The following is a 23,731-nucleotide window of genomic DNA, read 5'->3' as shown; positions in this document are numbered from 1 at the left end:
AATATAGCCATCATCGGTTCTTAAAGGAATCATTCACCCAGAAATGAAAATTCTGTCATTGTTTTTTCACCCTCATGTTGTTCTAAAACTTGTATGCTAGAGTAAAAATAAGATTGAACCCATTTCAAATAATTATAATTGTAAATATAAAGGCCTCAATAAGACTTTTGTTTTTAACACATATTCCTGACAGCTCAAAATAATTGGTTTAACATATAAAGGTAAAACAATTCAGTAATATTACTAAATATTAAAGCAATTATATTATTACTTTGAGGTGAACTTTTATACAAGATACAGTGGCTTATTATTTTATTTTTTTTTTTCAAGTTTGACGATTGCCTAAACCACTCTGGTCAAACATGCTGTCATCTTGTATTCAAATGCAGAATTATAATCAAGTCTGGTCTGACCATAAACATACTAATGGTCATATTATTGCTGGCACACCTACTTGTTTTATATACCAAAAGATGGCAGGTAGCTTTTTAGTCTGTGAGTTATGAAGGAAACTGAAAATGTTACAAATGCCTCTGGCCTCCCCTGCAAATGCTGATGTGGGATTTTTGTTGATCTTTCTCTCCTTTAGCTGTCTGAGGGTTGTTCAGCAACTGATGCTTTGCCCACCATCCCCCACATGGCCTGCTGTACGGTGGACAGTCTTTACCTACTGATGGGCCGTGAGCTGGAAGAATTGGATGAAGTTCCCTCAGGAAATGTTCTCGGTATGTTTTTGCTTTCCTCAATATTCCACTATGTTCCCAGAGTTTGACTCTGTCTTGATCTTTACTTACATTCAAACTCATACAAAGTCAGGGGGTGAAGGGGATAAGTCAGTAGATTGTGTAACCTCACAGGACATCTTTATTGGCTGTATTTTGTCTTCTGCTTTGGTTCATATTACACTGTATATCTGGATGCTCATCCAGGCAATCTATGTTTTCTATATAGCTGTATTAGTATTTTGTATTGTATATCATTTTAGGCTTATAGTCACCTTCCAGGGTTTTTTTTGTGATAATGACCTGCTGGCTGTACATTATCCCTTACTTAATATTCATGTTGGCAAAAAAAAACTAAAATTGTTCCACAGAATAACAAAAGAAGGTGTCGAAAGAATGTGGACTAATACAAAAGTGGACCAAAAATAGAACATCTGTAATATTTTAATGTTTAAATTATTACTATTCATGTCATGAATACTCAGGGACAATTCACGTGGAGTATGCTAAGTATCTTGCGCTGGGCGCAGTGGTGATGCGAGTATCAAACCAGTAACCTTCTGGCCTGAGTAACAGCCCTGAGTAACCACAACAGCATGCTACACTGCCCCCCTGATATGTTGCAAAGAGGAATGGTCTAGCTTCTGGTTTTAAATCCCTTTTTCTTATGCACACCATTGTTCAGAATGTTGTTGACTTTGACTATACCATGACCTTCTGGTTAGCAATTGTGCTTCAGACACATTGAGCCATGCTGGTCAAGCTGTGAATGCAAGTTTGAATCCTGTCTTCAACATGTCCCAGTCCCAAAGTACTTCTCTATTGTCATTGTCTATAAAAAGGTAAGAAAAGCCCCGAAAATAAAATAAAATGGAGAATGCATCTGTTTTTAATGCAGCAGCATTTCAGAAGTGATTCATTTAAAGTCCGACCTCATATCAATAAGCTTCCCTCTCTTTATCTCTGGCTTTAAAGTAATACCTTATAAACTGTCAGTTAACACATTCCTAAACAACAAAGTCAGACTAGAGCATAAGATTGATTGCATACACTATATGCTGTGGTCGTCAACTCAGTGGTAAAACCGATGGTCTGGCTTGTCATCCAACAGTGGAAGATCTGTGTGATACTTGTCCAGGACTCCCAGAGTCAGCAGCAATTAAATGTAATTTATTATTCCCAGCATTCCTTACGGCAAAGATGTGTGTGTGAGTAATCCACTGATGTCACTCCATTTCTCCATTCCAAAACCTCAGTCACCTCTTTAAACCACATTAAACTCACACTGTTGTTTGTCTGTTGTAATGTGAAATACGGCTTTAATCAGATATCAATCACAATTATTTTACTCATGATAGTGCGTTGATACTTTAGACCTTAGTATTGATTTTTATTTTATGTGCAAATATATTGTGTGTCAATGATGCCGAGATCAATGTTTGTATTTTATTCAAGTTCATCACTGAGAAGGTTTGTTTGCAAACTTAGTAGCACCAAACAGCACAAGCAGCCTCAAGAATGGACACGGAATGGCCGTATAACACTTTTCCTTGATCAGAATAGAGATCATTCAGTTTGTTCAAAGGGGAAAGCAAGAGCTAGAAAGTGCACACTCGCATGCATTGTTGACACTAAATAAGTATAATATTATGCAGAATATTTCCAATTTGCACAAGTATAAATCTCTAATGGTGGGGGGGGGGTTGCATCTCTTATCTGGCAACCCTGAGCATGTTAAATGCTTGTGGAGGTGCGATAGGTTCCAATGCAAAGTGTTGGAAACTCTCAGAGAAGACCAGAAGACTCAGGTAACTGGTTTCTTTATTGTAGAAGTTAGGAGAATCAGTCTACACATCAGAAGGTGCTCTCTTTTGTGGCAGTAAACAAGTCTGACTGAAAGGAGCTATACATTGTAGTTTTATATACATTTTAGGGGTAGTCTTCCAAGTGGAGTCAAAGCACTCAAGCAGTGAATTTAAACAAAGCATACATGGGAAGTAAGCGGTTATAGGAACCCATCATAGAGTGGAGTTTCACCAGTCCTAATCCAATCAGCATAACTATATAACTCAGATGACTTCATTATCATAGAAATAAGGAACGGTCCACATCTATGGCAATGCACTTACATTTGACTCCACTCATTCACGGCATAGGGATGGGCAATGGCCATCAATTTACAGATAGGTTTGGGGCACCAGGAGCCATTACAGACAGAAGTTGATAATCTCAGTTTAGGGATGATTTGAAATGAATTTTCTCTGGTAATCAACATCAAGCTTAACTTAATTTCAAGAAGAGAAATTCCTATGTCAAGCAAGTAATTGAAACTAAATGTTATTTCCTAAAAATTTATGTACTCAGTGTACATAGACTGCAACACTGCAGCTGTATAGACTGCAACATGACTGCAACAAATAACCTTTGAATTATTTATTACTAGCCATTTAGCAGAGAGGTCTTATTCAAAACATTTTGCACACTAATTGTATAGACAGAGACACTTGAGGTTAAGTTCCTTTCTCAAGTGCTCAATGTGTATATGGGATTTCTTTTGAATGTTTGTTGACTTAATGCCTGAATATCTTGTGATTGCATTGTTTATGTTCTGGTTGTGGTAATTCAGGCCTCATTTTGCAAGAACTAACTTTACAAACTATATTCTAGGAGGAATTACACTTGTAAAAAAATAAACACTGTCCTCGTATGAGACGTTATACTGAGGTTCTGACTCTCTGTGGTCATTAAAAATCTCAGGGCAATTCTAGTAAAAAGGAGGGATGTAACCTGTTGTCCTGGTCAAATTCTCCCATTGGTCCTTATCAATCATGGCCTCCTAATAATCCCCATCCTTGAACTGGCTCTGTCACCCTACTTCCTATTCTCCACCAATAGCTGGTGTGTGGTGAGCATATTGGCGCAGTATGGCTGCTGTTACATCATCCAGGTGGATACTGTACACTGGTGGGGGATGAGGAGAGTCCTCTGCTCTCTATGTAAAGCACTTTGAGTGGTGTGTCAGAAGGGATGCACTGATCTGAAACCTGGATCAGTATTGGCTCCAATACTGATGTTTTTAAACGGACCGGGTATCGGTCCAACGAGCCCGATCCAAATCCGATACTGTGTGTTAGTCATGTTCGTTACTGTCAAAAAATGACATAAAATAACCATTAAAAGACAATTAAAGTAGTTCATATGACTCGTCAAAATAAAAGCATGAGGGTTTAAAAAGTTAAAGGTGTCACGGAGAGACTCACAAAGGCAGAGATATGAACTCAGCAGGGTTTATTGAACAGATGATTGAAACAGTGATGTAAACATTGTAAGTAAAACGGAAGAGATAAAGTGGTATCGGTGGATCCCTAATAAATGCTACACTGTGTAAGTTTAAAAGGGCAACACCTGTATTAAGCTTTAGTGGTTGTCACAAATGATTCATGTTTTAAATATCTGGTTTTAGAGACCAGATATTTTAGAGATGAATTTAATGGCTCGCTTACATTCTCAATATAGTTAGTGCCATGTACATTGTATAGAAGGTTGTTAGCAATACTGTTTAAAGTCTTAGTTGCATGACAAAAATTTGTCAGATCACTCCACACGGCAACATATTGACCAACTGCCCAGTCCTTGTTAATTTAAGAGATGTTAATAAATGATGAAGGAGAGGCGAATTGACGTATCAACATTTTCATCTAATGCAAGCTCTGGAGTGCAGCACAGGCAATAAATCAATAAATCGCAGTACTGTGCCGTTGAGTGGGCATTACTGAATGTTGTTTCATAATTCAGTTTGAGCATCAAGACTCCAAACAGCCTTAACCAGATTTGGATTGTCTTTGCGAGCGCTCACATGTCAGAAGAGTGAGTTGGGGGTAAATCAATGCCAGAAGCATTAGCCATTAAGCATTAATGCATGCTTTCATAACAGCAAAGAGGTCAGGGAGTGACAGAGGCAGAGAGACAGCTCTGTGTCCAGAGCCCGTCCCTTATGAGACTGTGGAGGAGATGCCTAAGTATGCTGAATAAACTGTTTTTTGTGTGCATTGCTGCTATGCTTGAACATGCTTGGCGTGTCATTAATTTTTTTGGGTAGGGATGGGAATAATTATGAATTCAACGATTTTGTTCCCAATTCTACTTAATAATTCTGGTTCCTGAATTATTCTTTTAGTGCTTTTGAGGTAGCACTATTGGTACCACTTTACATTCATTAACATTAATTAATGCATTAGGTATCATGAACTAACCATGAACAATATATTTTTACAGCATTTATTCATCTTTTTTAATGTTAGTTAATATAAATACTGTGGCAAGAAAAAGTATGTGAACCCTTTGGAATTAGCTGGTTTTCTCATCTTTATCAAAGTATAAACAAACAAAAATGTGCTTAAGCTAACAGCACGCAAACAATTATAAACTTTCATGTTTTGAAAACATCCCATTAAACATTTACAGTGCTGTGGTAAAAGTAAGTGAACCTCTAGGCTAATGACGTCAACAAAAGCTAATTATGACACAAAATCTGTCATCCAATTAATGAAACGAGATTGGATGCTGACTTGGACTATGCCTCGTAATAAAAAAGATCTCAGAAGACCTAAAAATCAAGAATTGTTGTTTTTCATAAAGCTAGAAAGAAATCTCGAAGAGCATAGATACTCATTTGTCCACAGTTAGACAAATTGTCTGTAAATGAAGACTTAGTTCATTGCTGCATGCCTGAAGTTTGCCAAAGGCCACCTTGACATGTCACAATGCTACTGGGAAAATGTTTTGTGGACTGATAAAACCAAGGTTGAATTGTTTGGTGAAAAACACACTGCACTACTTATGGTGTGAAAAGGGTACCACATGCCAACATGAAAACATCATCCCAACGGTAAAGTACGATGGAGGGAGCATCATAATTTGGGGCTGATTTGGTGCCTGGACCACTTGCCAATTCCCAAGTTTATCAAGATGTCCTTGATAAAGTGGCACTGTGCTAGCTGAAGCTCAGTAGAAGTTGTGAGATGCAGCAAGACAAGGATCCTAAACACGGAAGTAAATCTTCTACAGAATGAAAAAAAAAAAAGAAAGCCCAACTTTTGGAGTAGCCCAGTCAAAGCTCAGACCTTAACCCAATAGAGATGCTGTGGAATGACCTCTAGAGAGCTATTAAAACCAGACATCCTAAGAATATGGCTGAGCTGAAGCCACTCTGTAAGGGAAAATGATCCAAAATATTTCAGGTCTAATCTGCAGCTACTGGAAAAGCTTGGTTGAGGTTATTGCTGCCAAAAGAGGATCGACCAGTTATTAAATCCAAGAGTGCACTTACTTTTTCCACAGCACAGGGAATGTTTAATGTGATGTGTTCAATAAAGACATGAAAGATTATAATTGTTTGTGTGCTGTTAGCTTCAACACGTTGTTTTCTCTCTATACTTGTGACTTTGAGGGTTTACATACTTTTTCTTGCCACTGTACAATTGTTCATTGTTAGGTCAATGCTAGTTCATGGTGCGTTAACTAGGGTTAACCTTAAAAATTCACATATATTCATATATGTTAAAATTAACATTAACCAAGATTTAATTAATGCTGTAAAAGCATTGTTCATTGTAAGTTCATGCTAATTCATGTTAAATGGAACCTTGTAAATTGTTACCTATTATTTTTATTTAGTTGCTATTTATTACAACAGAGCTCTGTTCTGAATGCGGTTCTTTAACTACACTTGATTAGGCTCTTTTTTTGCAGCATGGTGTGGTGGAGTTCAAATGTAAGGGAAGAAAAGGTCTTTAGATGTGGGTGACAGATTTGTCCTTAAACCACCTGACAGGTTTAAAGCGATGTTTGACCCTTTACTTGGCCTACTGGTCTGCCTAAAGACAAAATTCAATGCAGACACACTGTCAAAAACAGGCTTGCTAGACTCACATACACGACTTAACACTGTTCTACAGCCCTGAAACAAAGCCAATGAGAAGAAGGAATGAAAAATATAGTACAGATGAACAGAAAAGACAGGGACAAACAATCTTTTTCTCTATGGTACAGCTTACCAAAGTTTTTCTCCATCTGCTGAAACTCCACAGAAACAGGAAATTAAGATCTGTGTGAAGTGTGATAGATTTCACTGTCCCTTTCTCTTCAACCCACTATGTTCTCAGTGTTGTTTACTTATTATTTCACATGCTTACCAAAAGTATTTGTATCATTTATATTGAAACTATACAATATTACTATATAGGGGAGTACTCTAACTAAAATCGTAACCAGTAATAACTTTTTAGGTTAGTAACCTTTCCACCTAAAAATAGTTGATACATACATTCCAAGTTCAGTTCAATTAAATACATTTTGAGTTAAGATCAGTACTTGCATCTTGCATTTAAGCTACTAACTGAAGTGATGAACCAAAATGTTCCCTCTGTCTTGTGACAATTTTAAAATCGCACACGTGTGTGTGTGTGTGTGTGTGTGTGTGTGTGTGTGTGTGTGTGTGTGTGTGTGTGTGTGTGTGTGTGTGTGTGTGTGTGTGTGTGTGTGTGTGTGTGTGTGTGTGTGTTGTTTTTCATTGTGTGTGAAATAAGTTTGTATTTAATTTTAGTAATTTTATTTTTACCTCTGCATGAGCTACCCATGTCTCAGAGAAGATGACTCCACAAGTTTGTATGTGCTAGGGCTGTCAATCGATTCGTATTTTTAATCAAATTAATTACCGTAATTTCCAGACTATAAGCCGCAACTTTTTTCCCACGCTTTGAACCTCGCGGCTTATACAATGACGCGGCTAATATATGGATTTTTCCCGCTTTCAAATTTAATAAAAAAAAAAAAAAAAAACATTCTGTGACGTGCTCAGTTTTTTGCCGTCGTGAAGCTTTCATTAGACCAATGAAATTGCCGAACGGGTTAAGGTCAAAACAACTTTTTTTGTTTACTGTTTAGATTAAATCGAGCGCGCTCAAACTTCCCATCATTCTGATTACGGTAGTCATTTTGTCACCCTCACCATGGCAAAGACATGGAGAAACACATATGATGCTGCTTTCAAGTTGTAGGCGATTGATCTGGCTGTTGGAAAATAAGCTGCTGCACGGGAGCGTGGTCTTAATGAGTCGATGATAAGACGCTGGAAACAGCAGCTTGAGGAATTGACTCATTGCAAAAAGACAACTAATCTGAGGCTATTCAACTCCGACACCGAAGGAGATGACTTCAGTGGTTTCATGTGCACAAGAGGAGGAAGATAGTGACCAATGACTTTCTTGGTAGGCTACTGTTTACTGCAAATGTTTTATTACAAGCCGTGTGTGGCAGCGGGGGCGTGGTCAAGCGCCCGTCCGGGAGAGAAAAGCTGTAAGGGCGCTTACACCTGCGCTAAATTATGTCTAACACCGGTGTCTAATTTCAAGTGCCCTGCTTCACGTGTCCTTCTTGGGAAAACTGTCACACGGGCACCAGTGTGACAGTTTTCAGCAGGGCACTTGACGTTCCAGGTAAGGCTTTTAATGGCCACAGCAATGTTTACAATCAATTTTATAAAGTTTCTCAATTCTTCTATGCGCCAACACTAGACTGACGTGGGTCACTCTCTGAGCTCTGTGGCTGCTGCCTTTTTATGCCGCTCTCCCCATGCTTACTGAAATTAGATACCGGTGTTAGACATAATTTTGCTCAGGTGTAAGCGCCCTTACCGCTTTTCTCTCCCGGACGGGCGCTTGACTACGCCCCCGCTGCCACACCGTGTTTCGTTAAAGCCTATTTATTTTTGTTACAAGCCGTGTTTCGTTAAAGCCTGAGTAAAGTTCATTTGTTTCAATGTACCAGTAGGCACCTGCGGCTTATAGACAGGTGCGGCTTATTTATGTTCAAAATAATATTTTATTTAAAAGTCAGTGGGTGCGGCTTATATTCAGGTGCGCTCAATAGTCCGGAAATTACGGTACATGGTGTCCCGATTAATTAATCGCGATTATCGCAAATACAAATATTTGCTGAGAAAGCCCCTCATATAACAATAACTCAATATAATATAGTGATGAAATAATTATACATAGTTATCTTTAAATATTTAAAAACTATATATATATATATATATATAAAATATTCAGATTATTAAAATGCATTACATGCTTGTGGCAGAAGAGTTAATAATTTATAAGACAATACAAAAAGCAGCTTTAGAATACAATGTATTGTTTACTACCATATTATTGATCATAAGTCAATCATTGGCATACAGTTCACAGCAATCCATTTCACAAGTGAATTTGTCAATCAGTTTTAGATTTACTATGAGGGCTTGTTTAAGGACCCGTCAATTTATACCTGCGTCAGACATTTATTTTATTTTTTATTAATGCTTACAAAACTTTTACATCTAGAGCCAAGAGGTATATTAAAACAAACAACAACAAAAATGAAAATAAATAAACAAACAGTTTAAATAAAAATATCAAATAGTTTACATATTTCAATACACTTTACAGCTTTCTTGTCACTCAAATTGGAAATTGTTTTTAGGTATTGCTGAACCTCTGAATTAAAACTTGTGGTTTATAACCACCATACTTACATTTATGAATAATAAACTTTGCCAACAAAAGCAGAACATTAATCAAATAATATTCCTTATGAAGAGACATGTCATAGCTAAAAAAATATTTTAAAAAATATTAAAAAAATATCCATATTTTGCACCATCTCAATCCAGCCACACCCTGCGACAGACATGCTTGTGTAGTGTCTCGGTTTCGTTGCGTCATAAACATAAAATGTTTAGGTCACTGTGTCAAGATAATATAGTTTAATACTCAATCTTTAAACACATCTTGAGATCCCTTAGATCGCATTTGCACTCCTAGTGTTTTGAACACAAGAACATAACGCTTGTTTGTGTTCTGCCTACTGAAGTGTTTTCTTCACTGTATAAACTGTGTTGCTCATACAGCTGAATTTCACTTACTGCCCTCTGGAGTAAACAGGTGGCACTACAAGCTTCCATTCAGGAATCTTCCTTATTATGGTCCGGGGTGGCATTGCGATTAATTGCGTTAATTTTTTTTATCGTGTTATTTTTTGTAAAATTAATCGCAATGAATTAACGCATTAAATGAAGTAACGCGGTGCAACCATAAGAGGCAAAATGCATTAGATTGACAGACATTCTTTGTAGAAACATCACCTCTCTCACTCAGGAATATCAGAGGAATCATTCTCTTTTTTTATAGAATGACATCATTATTTCCTGTGGCATTTTCCACTTCTCTAATTCAAATTTGCACACACATGCTGAACTTGTCTTGTGATCCATCGTAACCCAACTTCAAAGCTACTAATCTGCCTTTGTTCCCTTTCTTAAATCCAATGATAAAATCCTCATAAAATGTGTGAAAATGTCCCCCACACAAACCTGCCTTAAACGACTTTAACATTATTAATGATCACGTGTAGTAACCTAAAGAGGAGAATTGAATTTCTGTAATGGAGATGAAGTCATTAATTAAATAGCGATCTCGCTGACTCCCACATTTGTTTTCTCTTTCTTCAGCAGCTCTTTGTGATATTTGATATTTGAATGGGATTCTAGAGATGCCTGTGGTTACTTTATCATTCGTCATTTCATGCCATTCTGTCATGCAAAGAGTTTAGTCTGGCACAACACTTTTGGCTGAGACAATGAATTTTTTCATGATTGGTTTTTTTTTTGTGAATTAGTGTTTCCTGGATCACATTTAGTGGCTGACTGATATAGGTGATGGTGATCGATATTGGCAATGCTGATATCTAGAGAGCAAAATGTCAGATGTAAAGCTGATGAAGCAAAATGCAATTTAAAGGAATATTCCAGGTTCAATACAATTTAAGGTCAATTGACAGCATTTGTGGCATAATATTGTTTACCGAAAAATGTATTTGACTTGCCCCTCCTTTTCTTTAAAAAAGAAAAATTCTGGGGTCCAGTGAGGCACTTAACATGGATGTGAATGGGGCCAATCCATAAATATTAATCAAGTCACATCGTTTAATTAAATCGTTCCTTTTTCTCTTAACGGTGCAATATGTAACACATTTTTCATGTGATATTCAGGGCTTTTTTTCCAATGTGTGAATGGCTTGTAATGTAACTTAAAAAATTAGCCCTTCCCGGACTTTGTGTGTTGCCTATTAAAGTCTGTAGACTGATTTTCATGCAAAGGGAGCAGGTTGCTTTTGCCGGGAAACCCAAAGGCGCTATTCCACTATTCAGCACCGACAACAGCCTGCAACACTAGGTAACTTGATCTTAGAGATGGAATCCAGCAAACGGCTGGCTCCCAGCACAACACTGACTCCTACACTCAGAGTAAAATTAAAAATTAAATTTATCTTCTGAATCCTGTCTGGCTAAGCAGAAACATGATTGTGGTCAAGCGAAAACTAGAGTAAACATCGGCAGGGCTTTTAATTCCTGGAGGGACCTTCGTTCGATTTTGGTATCAAAACCGACCCTGAATTCTTATTGGACAGGTAAGCTTAAATAACTGCAAAGCATATTTTCTGTAACCGTAACTTGGTTACAGAAAATATACAATCTATTATTATAAAACAATAGCATATCGATATATCAAAATGACAGTTGTGATGGAATCACATCAAAACTGAATTGTCAACATATTTATAATGTACAGACGATTTTATAAACAGCTACTGTGTCATCATTTACCAAATTAGCTAACAACTATTAGTATGATGCCGTTGAATCGTGTTCAGCCTCTTTGTACATTACGTCATTGTTTTGGTCGATGCTTGCATCCCTATGGAGTGTGTGCACGATCACGTGAAACAATTAGCTGGCTGCAGTTAACGGCCACAAGTGTCATTAATAACAAGGGTTTTTGAATCTTACAAACTTGCACCTTTAAAGCAGTGTCTAATTCAGAAACTCTCATTAAATGGAAGAGTCTGTTTAAATGGAAGAAGCAGCTAGTTTCAATAATCTGTTTTGTATTCCCAAAATATCAGCCGAAGGACCCTGAATGCAGGTCTGATCGTCTTCTACCTGTTCTGACCCGATCAGTGGATTGTCATTGGGTTATTCAGCTCTAGTAGTGTTTATGAGAAAGAGTGTGAGACCTAAATTTTTATATTTCCTAAAGAAAATTGCAGTGGTTCGTGCCCATGCAAAACTTGCCGCCATGATGCTAGGATGTTGTTATGTGGTTATTAGGGTGTTCTGGGAGTAGATAGGGGGTTGCTTACTGGTCTAAAGAGACTACCTCCAAGTCGCATTATTGTAGGCATTATTCATAAATAATTCGGGACAAGTTACATGTCCAAGTTACTTCACGCTAGTAATGGAAACTTTTAGGGTTTAGAACAAGAAATAATAAAATAATAGTGATGCTTGCCATATAATTTTTATTAAATATGTGTCTCCGAGTGGTGGTGGTTTAGTGGTCTAAAGCACATAACTGGTAATCAGAAGGTCACTGGTTCGATCCCCACAGCCACCACCATTGTGTCCTTGAGCAAGGCACTTAACTCCAGGTTGCTCTGGGGGGATTGTCCCTGTAATAAGTGCACTGTAAGTCGCTTTGGATAAAAGCGTCTGCCAAATGCATAAATGTAAATGTAAATGTCTCTTGTCATCTTGCTGTGACTGACTTTTTGTAAAAGCAATACGGAACTGGAGGCTGTGCATTACAGTGTTTTTACCACAGTTAAGGCGATTAACAACATCCTTTAACTGTGGTAAACTCACTGTAGTACATGGCTTATTATTGCTTTAATATGTAGCCGGACAATGGAAGAGATAATGTAAGAAATACGGTCACAGAAAGAGAAATGCACACATAGGGAAAGTTGAATATATAAATATTTTACCTCAAGATCCACAACCAAAAAATATTTTTTAAATACACCCATGGTCCACTGCACTTTGAAATTTACCCACCATGGGGATGACTCTTTCAAGGACTGATACACATGTGAGATCAGAGGAATAAGCAGATGTTGATTACAGGCCTTCAGTTCTGGAATGATTGTCTGTGGGCCTGGCGAACGATCATGTTGTTTGATGTGTGTACAGCGAATGCAGCAGCACAGCTGCCTGTTTTTTTTGTTTTACTGTCGTGGGTAGGTCGTGCTAGGCCGCAATGTGAACCAACTGCCTTGGTCTCTGGTTGAGTCACTTCGGTTTGCATTACAGACTAAGCGAGATGAATAGCGTTGATTCATGGTGGCGAGTTTTATTAAATTGTTTGTTTTACGCTACTGTGTGCATGTTTACTCGTGTCTGGACAACAGAGCTCTTGAGTAACAGTGATTGCGGCTTGATTCCCTCCTTAGCAAGCTCCCTTGGTTATATACAAACTGCAATCAAGGCAACCACAGATGTGGCACTTTACGGTGTTTAGATGACAGGGCAGATATAGGCTGTTAACTTTGTTGATTTTGACTCATGTTGATTTTCTCTTCCTTTAAGTCGTCATGAAATGAGAATTCACCCTATCTATTTTCTAAATGCATGTTATTGATCTTCTTGTGAACGATTCATCCGTGCATATATTTTATTTTGACCTTTTGTAAAAAATTACATTCAGTCAACAGGTTATTTTGTTTCTATCCAATATTAGAGCAATGCTAGATGTATAAACTTGCAGAGGAACTTAAAGGGAAGCTTTAATTGAATAATGCCACTGAGCAAACTAAAGACAACAGTGGCATGAAAAGATCATAATACAGGTGAAACTCGAAAAATTTGAATATCGTGCAAAAATTCATTAATTTCAGTAATTCAACTTAAAAGGTGAAACTAATATATCATATAGACTCATTACAAGCAAAGTAAGATATTTCAAGCCTTTATTTGATATCATTTTGATGATTATGGCTTATAGCTTATGAAAACCCCAAATTCAGAATCTCAGAAAATTAGAATATTGTGAAAAGGTTCAGTATTGTAGGCTCAAAGTGTCACCCTCTAATCAGCTAAACACCTGCAAAGGGTTCCTGAGTCTTTAAATGGTCTCTCAGTCTGGTTCAGTTGAATTCACAATCATGGGGAAGACTGCTGACCTGACAGTTGTGCAGAAAACCATCATTGACACCCTCCACAAGGAGGGAAAGCCTCAAAAGGTAATTGCAAAAGAAGTTGGATGTTCTCAAAGTGTTGTATCAAAGCACATTAATAGAAAGTTAAGTGGAAGGGAAAAGTGTGGAAGAAAAAGGTGCACAAGCAGCAGGGATGACCGTAGCCTGGAGAGGATTGTCAGGAAAAGGCCATTCAAATGTGTGGGGGGAGCTTCACAAGGAGTGGACTGAGGCTGGAGTTACTGCATCAAGAGCCACCACACACAGACGGGTCCTGGACATGGGCTTCAAATGTCAAACGTCTTACCTGGGCTAAAGAAAAAAGAACTGGTCTGTTGCTCAGTGGTCCAAAGTCCTCTTTTCTGATGAGAGCAAATTTTGCATCTCATTTGGAAACCAAGGTCCCAGAGTCTGGAGGAAGAATGGAGAGCCACACAATCCAAGATGCTTGAAGTCCAGTGTGAAGTTTCCACAGTCTGTGTTGGTTTGGGGAGCCATGTCATCGGCTGGTGTTGGTCCACTGTGCTTTATTAAGTCCAGAGTCAACGCAGCCGTCTACCGGGACATTTTAGAGCACTTCATGCTTCCTTCAGCAGACAAGCTTTATGGAGATGCTGACTTCATTTTCCAGCAGGACTTGGCACCTGCCCACACTGCCAAAAGTACCAAAACCGGTTCAATGACCATGGTATTACTGTGCTTGATTGGCCAGCAAACTCGCCTGACCTGAACCCCATAGAGATTCTATGGGGCATTGCCAAGAGAAAGATGAGAGACATGAGACCAAACAATGCAGAAGAGCTGAAGGCCGCTATTGAAGCATCTTGGTCTTCCATAACACCTCAGCAGTGCCACAGGCTGATAGCATCCATGCCACGCCGCATTGAGGCAGTAATTAATGCAAAAGGGGCCCAAACCAAGTACTGAGTACATATGCATGATTATACTTTTCAGAGGGCCGACATTTCTGTATTTAAAATCCTTTTTTATTGATTTCATGTAATATTCTAATTTTCTGAGATTCTGAATTTGGGGTTTTCATAAGCTGTAAGCCATAATCATCAAAATGATATCAAATAAAGGCTTGAAATGTCTTACTTTGCTTGTAATGAGTCTATATAATATATTAGTTTCACCTTTTAAGTTGAATTACTGAAATTAATGAACTTCTGCACGATATTCTAATTTTTCGAGTTTCACCTGTAGGTATAGCACAAATTTTTCTTGAATGTGTGTAGGCCTATGTTTCAAGGCAGAACTGAAGAACACTTGCAAATAAATAAATATACATCATAAGCTATTTGCTAAATAGATTCATCATAGACTGGTTCTATGGTGGAACAGAATGGTTTCATGATGGAGGAGAGAGGTATATTCTGGAACACAGGTGTTCTATGGTGAAACAGAATGGATCTATGATGGTAGATATACACTCACTAAGAACTTTGTTAATTACACCTGTACATCTACTTATTCATGTGATTATCTAAGCAGGCAATCGTGTGGCAGCGGTGCAATGCATAAAATCAGGCAGGTATGGGTCAGGAGCTTCATATAATATTCACATCAACCATCAAAATGGGTAAATGTGATCTCAGGGATTTTGACCGTGGCATGATTGTTGGTGCCAGACAGGCTGGATAGAGTATTTCTGTAGCTGCTGATCTCCTGGGATTTTCACACACAACAGTTTCTAGTGTTTACTCAGAATGTTGCCAAAAACAAAAGCAACCAGTGAGCGACAGTTCTGTGGACGGAAATGCCTTGTTGATGAGAGAGGTCTACAGACCAATGGCCGGACTGGTTTTAGCTGACAGAAAATCTATGGTAAATCAGATAACCACTCTGTACAATTGTAGTGAGCAGAATGGCGTCACAGATTTCACAACATGTTGAACCTTGAGCCGGATGTGATAGAAAAGCAGAAGACCATTTCGGGAACATTATTAGGACCATAGTGTTCCTAATAAAGTGCTTAGAGAGTGTATAGTAGGGAATACAGGGGCTCTCTGATGAAACAGAAGGGTTATATGATGGAGGGGATAGGTATCGTATGGAACACAAGGATTCTATGATGAAGCAGAACAGTTCTGTGATGGAAGAGATATTTTATGGACACATAGGTTCTATGATCAAACCGAAGGGTTTTATGATGGAAGAGATAGGTATATTATGAAAACAAAGGGTTACTATGATGAAACTGAAGGGTTTGATGATGAAGGGGATAGGTATCATATGGAACATAGGGGCTCTATGATGAAACGGAAGGGTTCTAAGATGGAGGGGATATATATCATATGGAGCACAGGGGTTCTATGATGAAACGGAAGGGTTTATGATGAAAATGATAGGTATATTATGAGACAGAGGGGTTCTAGAATGGAAGAGAAAGGTTCTATGATGGCAGATGTTAAAACAGAATGTTGAGCCTTGAGTATAGATAAATTCTGTGTTACAAGTGTGCAAATGAAATATATTTTATAAAATTATTTTGTGGAAAGTCTCATGAATTTGATTTTACCAAAAAAAAAAATGTTACTGATATATGGGAGCTAAGGGAACCGTGTGTGTGTGTGTGTGTGTGTGTGTGTGTGTGCGTGTGCATGCGTGTGTGTATGTGTGTGTGTGTGTGTGTGTGTGTGACACAAAGGTTTAAATAAACCAGAAAGCAAAATTAACATTACTAATGTCAAATTAGATACATTATGTTGAAAAATAGCACTGTTAATTATATTTTTTATCTTTTAATTTAATTTCCCCCTAATTTAGGATACTGCAGTGTTAGCTCAACAACATGCTAACATTAAACTTTATTGGCATCAGTTGTGAGTTGGCTGTTCCATGTGCTTCACATGAGTAATGCATTTGTGTGGTGGGCAGAGTTGCTGCACATCAGGGAAAGAGTTTCTATGACAGTTTGGATGCTGCCTTAGAAGGTAGGTCCCTTTGTAAGCAGCAAGGCATTTCACTTTGTTTTGGAACAAAGCTACTTACTCACTCTGGTGTCCAATCAACCGTGACACACTTTTCCTCCCATTTACTTGTAAACCCTTATGGAATCAAACAGCTATTAGACATGCTCACCTAAACATTCCCTCTGCTCTTCCTCCAAATTTATTGACCATTTTTCACTTTTTTTCCATGTCCTCACCCACACACTCTATTTATCCATTCCTTTCCTCCAGTGTGACCTAGATTTTTAACTTGGCGAGATCTTGCCAGGTTGTGTTGTTACCATCAACTGTTCTGTTTTTGAAAATTAGCCTTCGGTGGGAGAAAAGTTTGCAGTTTTGCAGCTGCCTGTGAATTTGACGGATGGAATGTCTGCACTCAAGGAACCATCAACCCCTTTTTTTTTGGTTCTCATTGCAAAATGGCTTTTCTCTGGCAGTCCTACTCAAGTCCATGGAAAATACATCCGAAACCTCACCCAACAATTCTAGATTTCAGTATTGCATATCCAGGTAAACACTATCCTCAGCAATAAAAACAAAGTAAAGCATTCTAGTGCAGTGGTTAAAAACTGGTGCAACCCAAAAATGGGTCAGATGTCTGTTCTAATAAGGCCACAGACTGGACAGCAGGCAAAAACAATGCCAAATGCAAATAATACCATCCAGTTAACCATATAATTATCCATAGTTAGGATATAAAAACAAATAGGCATTTCAGTGAGAGGAAAAATTGCTTCCTATATATTTCCATTGGATGCACAGCCATTGACATACAGTATTTTGGTGGCACAAATTCATCTGTCATTTTGTAGCCAAATTAGGCAGGTGCCAACATAGACAGGTTACGTGACATGCCCTCATCTCCGAAAACCATGAACTGAACTACACAAGGTAAAAGAAAATATATCCAAGACTATGTTAAATAAAATTTGTTCAGTTGCAAGAATAAACATGGTGTGTGCTGACCACAATGGTTTGTTAAGTTAGTCATTGGCTTTTTATACATTTAATAAATAACAATTAATGTAAATGTTTGATTTTAAGAACATTTTTGTTACTTTTACCAATGTGATCTTCAACAATCTGGGTCCTAAATCAAAACCAGTTGCCATATCACAACCACTGCCATAGTGTTTGAACCACTGTATCCATCCGAGAATTCTCAAAGGTCTTCCTTTGTTCTACTCGGCTACTTTCCACACAGTTTGTTTCAAAAATGGCAATAAAGAGACAAAGTTCCAGACTATAGTACATCGTCTGAACACCTGCAATCCCATATCCTGACAGATAATGAGCACATCGAGTACATGTGTTTGAGAACAGCTCCTGAAATTCAGCTTCCCCTGCATCTATGGGCAGTTCTACAGACACACCGACCCAGCACACTCTTGTCTGATATGACTCCTCACATTCATGCAAGTTTAATTAATGAGATGATTGTGCATAAACAACAAAGATCTTACTTGACGAATCTCGCAAAACCCATCAAGTACAAGTCCAGGTAATTTTTCACCCCAAAATCAAAAGAAAAAAAGAAGATATTATATTTTGCATACTTTTTGAATTGTGACTTCACTTAAATATTTGCCCCCAATATATTTATATATCATTAAATTATATTTAATTGTCTTTCAATTCATATTATTTGTGCAAAATATGCTTTATTTATTATATTTTTCCATCTTTTGATTTTGCAGTGACATATGAACAGAATGACCTGAACATGTTCTTGACCGGTTTTGTGAGATTCACACATCTTCAATTTAAGCAGGACAATCAACAAATTTTCAGGAACACTTTTGTGTCTTTTACAAAGGAAGACTAGCATCCTGTATGAATAACCTGGTGCCGCACAGCTCAACTGAGCTACACAGGGTGCTTTGAGTCATGTAGGCTTTGCGCTCCAGTATGTTTGGCAATGTGTTTTATGAGGATAGAGAGAGAAACACACAGGGAGAAGGTTCTGGAAGCTGCACACGCCTCACAGATGTGAATGTCATTAACTGTGTTGGATTGCTGAGTGCAGTGATTTCAAACTCCACTTCACCACATGTCTTACAACACTGGGCCTTGACCAAAAAAAAGCAGGGCAGCTAGTTCACACATACACACTGAAAATGTTCCACTGACTATACAAACACAATACCTGATTGTTAAGAACACACATTTGGTCCTGTTTGAAGAGCAATTTAAAACTATTGGCTTTGCCAAACCATAAGATACTGTATATATGTATGCTGTATTTATGTTAGCCTAAAAAAAAAAAGATGACTGGTGTGTGTGTGTGTGTGTGTATATATATATATATATATATATATATATATATATATATATATATACCGATCACCCACAACATTAAAAACACCTACCTAATATTGTGTAGGTCCCCCTCGTGCCTTCAAAACAGCGCCAACATGCATCTCAGAATACCATTCTGAGATGCAATTATTCTCACCACAATTGAGCGGTTATATGAGTTAACGTAGACTTTGTCAGTTCGAACCAGTCTGGCCATTCTCCATTGACCTCTCTCATCAACAAGCATTTCCATCCACAGAACTGACCCTCACTGGATGTTTTTTTTTGTTTTTGGTATAAATCTGAGTAGATTTAGAGGCTGTTGTGTGTGAACATCCCAGGAGATCAGCAGTTACAGAAATACTTTAACCAGCACATCTGGAACCAACAATCATCCATACAATAATCTAATCAGCCAAAACTGTGGCTGCAGTGCATAAAATCATGCAGATATAGCTCAGGAGCTTCAGTTAATGTTCACGTCAACCATCAGAATGAGGAAAAGATGTTATCTCAGTGATTTGGACCATGGCATGACTGATGGAGCCAGAGGGCTGGTTTGAGTATTTCTAGAGTGACTTTGATAAGGGCCATATTGTGAAGGCAAGACAACTGGGTCAGAGCATCTCCAAAATAGCAGGTCTTGTGGTGTGTTCCCGGTATGCAGTGGTTAGTACCTACCAAAAGTGGTCCAATGAAGGACAACTGATGAACCGGTAAAAGGGTCATGGGCGCCCAAGGCTCATTGATGCATGTGGGGAGCGAAGGCTAGCCCGTCTGGTCCGATCCCACAGAAGAGCTACTGTAGCACAAATTGAAGAAACACTTAATGCTGGCCATGATATAAAGGTGTCAGAACACACAGTGCATTGCAGCTTGCTGTGTATGGGGCTGCATAACCGCAGACCCATCAGATTGCCCATGCTGACCCCTGTCCCCTGCCGAAAGTGCCTACAATGGGGATATGAATTATCAGCTCATAACTGGACCATGGAGCAATGGAAGAATGTTGCCTGGTCATATTTTCTTTTAGAATTTTTTTATGTAGATCATCTGGGTGTGTGTGTGTGTGTGCGTGCGCGTTGTTTACCTAGAGAAGATATGGCAGCAGGATGCACTATGGGAAGAAGGCAGGCCAGCAGAGGCAGTGATATGCTCTGCCAATGTTCTGCTGGGAGACCTAGGGACCTGGCATTCATTTGGATATTACTTTGACACGTACCACCTACCTAAAGATTGGTGCAGACTATGTACACTCCTTCATGGCAACGGTATTCCCTGATGACAGTGGCCTAATTCAGCAGGATAATGTGCCCTGCCACACTGCAAAAATTGTTCAGGAATGGTTTGAGGAACATGACAAAGAGTTCAAGGTGTTGACTTGGTCTCAAAATTCCCCAGATCTCAATCCTATTGAGCATCTATGGGATGTGCTGGACCAACAAGTCAGATCCATGGAGTAACCTCGCAACTTATAGGACTTAAAGAATCTGTTAACGTCTTGGTGCCAGATACCAGAGGATACATTCAAAGGTCTTGTGGAGTCCATGCCTCGATGAGTCAGAGCTGTTTTGGCAGCACGAGGGGGACCTACACGATATTAGGCAAGTGGTTTTAATGTTGTGGCAGATCGGTGCATATATATTACATTAGGTTTTAAACTTTTAAGTATTTAAATGAAGCACTAGCCTTTCCCCCAGTTGGATGTCCTAAGAGCTCTCTTTCTGCCAGAGTAAGGAGACATATGAGTATGAAAAAACAGGAAACAATACATGCTCAGACAAAAATAAATACACACACATTTTTGTTGTGACTTCTACAATCTCTTGCTATGGACCTTATTGATAAAAAAAACACTATTTTTTTTATGATCCATTCACAAGGCTGTCTAGCTGTAACAAGGGGGATGTTCACAGTTAATCGGTCAAGCGGACACTCCATTAATCTCTTTATCCATCTTTCAGTAAACTTCAGAATTCAACTGGCCAAACGTTTTATTCACATTGTTCTCACCAGACAGAAGTGGAGTTAATATTTCTAGCAAACATGACTGGCTTCATATGTTCTACTGCTTGACAGAGCAACATTTTCCAACTGGATCAAGGGAATATGTTTTTCTTCCGTTGTGGAGCAAGTAGAAGCTCTCAGTGCCAAGAGGCTTCTGAGAAACTCAGACCTTCTATTTATAACCTGAAAACCAAACAGTTTGGAGTTATAAAATATGTCAGGAAGAAAGATGTCTTTGCTCTATTTCCCACTAACACTAAGGAAAACAGCTTTAATTTACTGGTTATACAGTCTGAGGTCAGAGGTAATTTGCTTTTCAGTTCATCTGTGTTTAAATGAGTTTGTAGCTTTTTATTGCAGTTCATCCCAGGCTTGTATTACCTGTGGCTTGTTTATCGCTGTGTCTTTCAGCCACGCTAGAGCCCATTCAGCTTCCAAATGATTGATATTGATGATACCCAAATCCAAATGATTGATATTGATGATACTTGTGCAATGAACAGCAAAATTGCAATTGAATGCAAAATTGTTTACTGTGTCTTAAATTGGTGACCAAAGAGATGGTTGTCAGCATTTTTATAACATGTCAGATTTGTCTATATTTTATTATTATTATTATTATTATTATATATTTAGTTTGGCATGAAAGAGCATGCAAAAGTTCCAGAGACTGTTATAAAGCCTTGTTGTCAACATTTCTGCCAAGTGTGATGTCAACAACTTGAAAGGACACTTGTGAATTAATTTTGATACATTTTGCACTATGTAGCGAAAAGCAAGTGAGTGACAAATCTTACATTTAAATATTCGCTTTAATTATGAAGAAAATTACTTCCCACTCCAGTAACGTTATAGTAATTTCCATCGATTGAGCTCTCAATTTGTCCGTAATGGTCTCTTTGTTGTTAAGAGTCTGAAATAAATCTAAATTTATCCCTTTTGTTCTGGGTCCACATCGACGGAGACAAGAGCATGGCTCTGAAACATAGTGGGTTGGCTAATAAGCAGTGAGATTCCTCCGGGTTTCCCATAATAGCTGGAGGTTTTAATAGGCAAGACTGCAGCTGCAAGCCCATTGCCATGTTTACCCAAGCCAGAATGGCTTTCTAGGAGCAGTGCCAGTTTAGCAGGGGGCAGTGTGGACCCCAGTCAATCAGATACCAGTGCCAACACTTGGAACCTCTGTGTTCCTTCACTATTTCACTATTTCTCTTTCTCTCCCACACTCCCCATTGCACAAAGCTAGACCAGGATAGAAGGCTGTAGAGACAGACCAATTATTGTTTGTTGGGTCTTTAAAGAATGGCACCTAACAACACCTTTACACCACTGCACATTCAACAGTGAAATACAGTTTTCACAAGTAGTGACAAAATTCAATATATTGTTTGCATGGATTAACTTTTACGTCACAGTCAGTCATTCTCAAATGAGAAACGTCTTTTATTTTAAGCTTAACAGTTGGACAAGGCAAACTAATTTTAAACTTAAAGTCAATAGCAAAAATGGAAATAAAGTTTTAAGACCATTTTGATTTTGAATAAAATACTGTTTAAGCATTGTTACAAGAGCTATAGTTTTAAAATGGCTGTGATTTGACCGTAGGCATGAGGCCGCAGACCGAATGTTGATACATGGAACAACAGCTCGATTGCAAGTTTAATATTGCTTATATAAAACAGTTCAATGAGCAAGAGAAATTGAGCATGTGTGATTACCTGAATCTGCGGCAACTTTCAGACCTGATCATCAGAAATTAATTTACTAACAAATAGTGAAGCGTTAGTTTAACTATATTTTTCAGTGACGTGTGGTAGTATCATGGAATGTGACACAATGCCGATGTTCTCTAGTGGTGTTTCGTATGTGAACAAATCAGATTTTGCATAATTTTTACCGTTTTAATGATAATTTCTCAAATGTAATGTCACCAGGATTAATCAAAATTTCCACCTCTAGCTCAGTACTACTTTCATTACTCTGGTTTGGAGTGCCACGAACTGCCTCAGTGCTGTTGGACTGCTATATTAGCACTCATGGAATGCCTTTTGTTCAATTAGATTTGAGGAGTGGAACTAACTGTTGTATAAATATAATAATATAATGAATACAATGGCATAATAATTATGTGTTTAAGTCAAATGATTTAGTTAATTAGTGTCAGATTAGTGTCAAAAGCAAAAATGAAATGAAAACATTCTGTATTTCAGTTTCATGCAATTGAAATAATTTCTATGCCACACTCTTACTAGAATTGAATTTTATATATATTTATCTTCATCTTGAGGTCAGATTATAAGAAACAGGCACATATAGCTACAGTATGGATGAATCATTTGGATCTTTCTTTGTTTCTCCTTTTTTCTTGCTTCTGCATTCCCTCCCACACTTCTGTGCTCAAGGCTCTATCATTAGACAACCAAATATATGTGTTGGCTGTATATTTATAACACCAGACAGCGGCAAGAATCAGAACAGGAGTTTTTTTCTACCCGTATTGTTGTCTGGATTTGATTAATCATTAGGACACATTATGTTCACTGTTTACAGGTGAAATATATGAACTGTTTCTGCTGAATGTACACTGATATTGTTTTCAGATCATGACCAGAACTCATACTTTTTTGACTATGCAACTCCAATCCAGCATCAAGTCTCATCTTGTCCATCGTGACC

At 38.1% G+C, this 23,731-nt stretch overlaps 1 protein-coding gene across 1 annotated transcript in view; it reads left to right on the top strand.

Annotated features, from left to right (window-relative positions):
• Positions 1-23,731, top strand: part of LOC127658449 (elongation factor-like GTPase 1) — a 150,978-nt gene that overhangs the window by 54,423 nt on the left and 72,824 nt on the right. The window contains exon 15 of the mRNA XM_052147760.1: positions 590-725. Coding sequence (XP_052003720.1) covers positions 590-725 — 136 coding nt within the window. The remainder of the gene's footprint in view (positions 1-589; positions 726-23,731) is intronic.

Source organism: Xyrauchen texanus, chromosome 2, assembly GCF_025860055.1.
Source record: "Xyrauchen texanus isolate HMW12.3.18 chromosome 2, RBS_HiC_50CHRs, whole genome shotgun sequence".
In the NCBI taxonomy this organism is placed as follows: Eukaryota; Metazoa; Chordata; class Actinopteri; order Cypriniformes; family Catostomidae; genus Xyrauchen; species Xyrauchen texanus.
The sequence above is the reverse complement of the archived record's forward strand: the minus strand, read 5'-3'. Positions and strand labels throughout refer to the sequence as shown.